The 3,063-nt window shown below is 53.3% G+C and overlaps 1 protein-coding gene across 1 annotated transcript in view; it reads right to left on the bottom strand.

Annotated features, from left to right (window-relative positions):
- Positions 1-2,501: 2,501 nt before the first annotated feature.
- The window catches only part of DENR (density regulated re-initiation and release factor), a 9,151-nt gene continuing 8,589 nt past the window's right edge, over positions 2,502-3,063 (bottom strand). The window contains exon 8 of the mRNA XM_025199893.1: positions 2,502-2,790. Within this exon, the coding sequence (XP_025055678.1) occupies positions 2,746-2,790 (45 nt within the window). The 3' untranslated portion in view covers positions 2,502-2,745. The remainder of the gene's footprint in view (positions 2,791-3,063) is intronic.

The following is a 3,063-nucleotide window of genomic DNA, read 5'->3' as shown; positions in this document are numbered from 1 at the left end:
TGGGCATTCAGCGGGCTCGTGGATGCCAGCACGGCTGGGCCAGGGGCTGCAGCGTCCAGCTGACAACTAGCGAACGCATCTGCACTCAAGCCAAACCCTCACTGTCTGCGAAGGCCGGCACCAGCAGACCTGAGCCCTGGGCACTCCTGGAAAACTCGTGTGGATTGTGCCCAGCTGGTGCTGGGGGCCTGGATACTCCCAGGATAGCCTGCAGATCACAGCCCATTCCGGATGGTGCCTGGGGACCTGACCGGTAAGACCCACAGCACTATGCTGCTGATTTTGAGGCTCTCCACCTGCTTGTGGAGGGCACAAGCCAGTGAACCAGCTGTGCCAGGCCCCGATTCAGCCTCCCACTGTCCCAAGCAGCTTTCGCCCCTCCACCCCAGGGCTCTCCAGTTGGAGGGACCAGTCTGTCCAATGCAGACTCAGTCATCTCACTCCCGTGCTGCTGTTGCACGTTGCCAGCTCTCAGCACAGTCCTGTCGTGTCGTGTCCATCTCCCACCACTCTGTCTCAAATCAGGAACAGTTCCTGTCGCTCATTCCCCGCCACCTTGGGCTCTGCCGTGCAACACGGCTGCAGCTTGCTGCCTCCAGCAATTTGCTGCCCCTTTCCCCACTATGACATGGCATCACAGGGCACTGCCAAGGGTCTCAACGCCCCCCATTCTCTGCCACCTCATTGATTCCTGATGAGGGGAGGCCATCCAGGTTTGCACACTGCAGCAGTGGGATCTCAGGGCAAGCAGCTGCTGCTACATCTCCTCCCAAGCCCCGCTGCTCCCAGGAACTGCTTGCTGGGAGCAGGGACACATCAGCCCCTTTCCTTGTGAGCAGATGGCTGTTTATGGCTTTGTAATCATACAGAAGGCTCCTGCAACCCAGTCTCATCCTGCTGTGACAAGGGGCTCCCCACACACAATTCCCACTGTCACTCAGTCAGTGACAGGGCGTTACCTCCACTGCGTGTCTGGATGGTTCCCTGCACCAACAAAGGGCTTTGGAACTGGCCCACAGGCCTGCAATGGAGCAAATGCTGGGGCAGACCCATACATGTGTGCAGAGAGCTGCTCATGAGAACTTGCACCATGTTGCTTCTCTCCCGGGGTCCTCGTGTCTGCCCGTGCTTGTGCATGTTCCTGAGGGGCTGCAGTCCTGTGCAAGGCACCACATGGATGGGCCAAGTCCCTCAGCCAGCAGTAGCCCAGCAAGTCTTGCGCTCGGCCCCGGCCAGTACTGTCTGTTCTGTGGAAATCACAAATCCTCTCACCCAACCCCAGGAGTGACTGTCACTGCTGCCCCTTTCCTGAATCCTTTACAGCTCCCCATGCAGGACTGTTCTGTACCGTGTGTTCCTCAGGGATTCATCCAACCCAGTTGAAAAGGTCTCACAGGGTGTTGGTCAGTAGTAGCAGCAGCAGCATTATTTCCAGGACAAGTGGCTCCCCTAACCCCTAGGCCAAGTCCTAGCCATAGCTCAGAGAGCGTGAGAGAGATGCGAGGCATGTGTTTTACAAAGGCTGCTAGCACGAGCTGGATACTCCGGGCAGCAGCAGCAAGAGACCAGTGGTCGGCAGCACTGCCCTGCAGATGATGTCTATGACACTGCAATAAGTACAGAAGGAACCAGGGAGTTTATTGCTCCCCTGCAAAGCTTTTAGGAAGCTGCTTTGCTTTCCCTAAACCCTGTTGGCCCTGAGCACAGTCACCTGGAGACAACACTGCCCCAGCCCGAGGGAGGCTGTGCGAAGGGAGCCGGGACAATCAAAGCCTTACCCATTACGTACCCAAAGGCCAGTGGTGATGCCACATGTTTTGCACAACATTTGTACACACCTATTTATTTAGTAATAAAACCAACCTGCAAACTCCACTGCCCTGGGCCTTGTCTCTTTTTTTTTTTCCCCCCCTGCTGTTCCCAGTCCTAAGGAAGCAGAAGTCCACCATTGGCTCTGGGACCAGCTGCAGAAATGGGTAGAACGATGGGTAAATGCACAGGCTCCGTGTCCAGGAGATGGGCTGAAACTTCTGCCAAGGAGGACGGCATGGAGCCCAACTCTGGACCCACATCTGGGTGAAAGGGTGGCTGGTACAGCTATGGGCTTGGTATCTTGCATCCAACAGACACTTTTCGCAGGTACAAAAAGTGTTTTTGTACCTGCTATTAAAAAGGTAGCTCCAGGAAGATCCCCCCACCTCCTTAGCCTGCTGGCAGAGGGGGAAGGAGAGGTAAGTTCCAGCACTCCCACTGGGGAAGGTTCAAGCCCACGTCTGACTTCCCATCCCCAGGCGAAGATGAATGCAGGGGAGGAATGACTCTCCTTGGCTTTCTCAACTCTCTCAACAGTGTTACTAGTGACAGCACGCCAGCCTGGCTTCACTTCCTCTTGGATCATCAGAAAGGAAGTGATGAGAGTCCCTGTGGGAATTCAGACCTCATGTTTCTTTAGAAGATGTTGCAGAAGATAAAAGACGGTTCTAGAAAGAGCAAGAGTCTTATCCAGCGAGGAACAGGAACTTTATTTAATTCTACTTCATGCAGAAGCATGAAAGAACCCCCAGTTTAACTTTGGCAAATTATCACAACAACAGAACAAAAAAATATCAAGCAGTCTACACAGAATGGTGAAAACGCCAAGGGCAACAGGACCCCACAGCTTTACTGCAGAGTACGTGCGTTTGGGAGCTTCGCTTTGGCTACGTCACCTGTAACCACGTAATTAAATAAAGCTAGTCTTTCAAATCACTTCTTCACTTCTCCAAGGTCCTCAATGCTGTCATCATCCACCTAAGACAAAGGAAGCATTTTAAGTAGCAGGAAAGCACATCATCTGCTTTCTACCCAAGTAACTGAAGATGAGCTCCTTTCCCGATAGGCAGCGTGTCATATATAGGGCATGACCTTACAGATCACTTAGGGGGAGACTGGCATTTAATGAGCAGAATGAAAGAAACCAGGGAGATGTTTAGATCTATCCAGGTACTGGAGTGACCCTCATCCCTGCAGTTTCCAAAGGACTTTGTTACCAAATTATGAAGCGCTGGTGTTTTTGGGGGGGGG

Source organism: Alligator sinensis, unplaced genomic scaffold, assembly GCF_000455745.1.
Source record: "Alligator sinensis unplaced genomic scaffold, ASM45574v1 scaffold628_2, whole genome shotgun sequence".
NCBI classification, from domain to species: Eukaryota; Metazoa; Chordata; order Crocodylia; family Alligatoridae; genus Alligator; species Alligator sinensis.
Note: the sequence above shows the minus strand (reverse complement) of the source record. Positions and strands in the feature narration are given on the sequence as shown.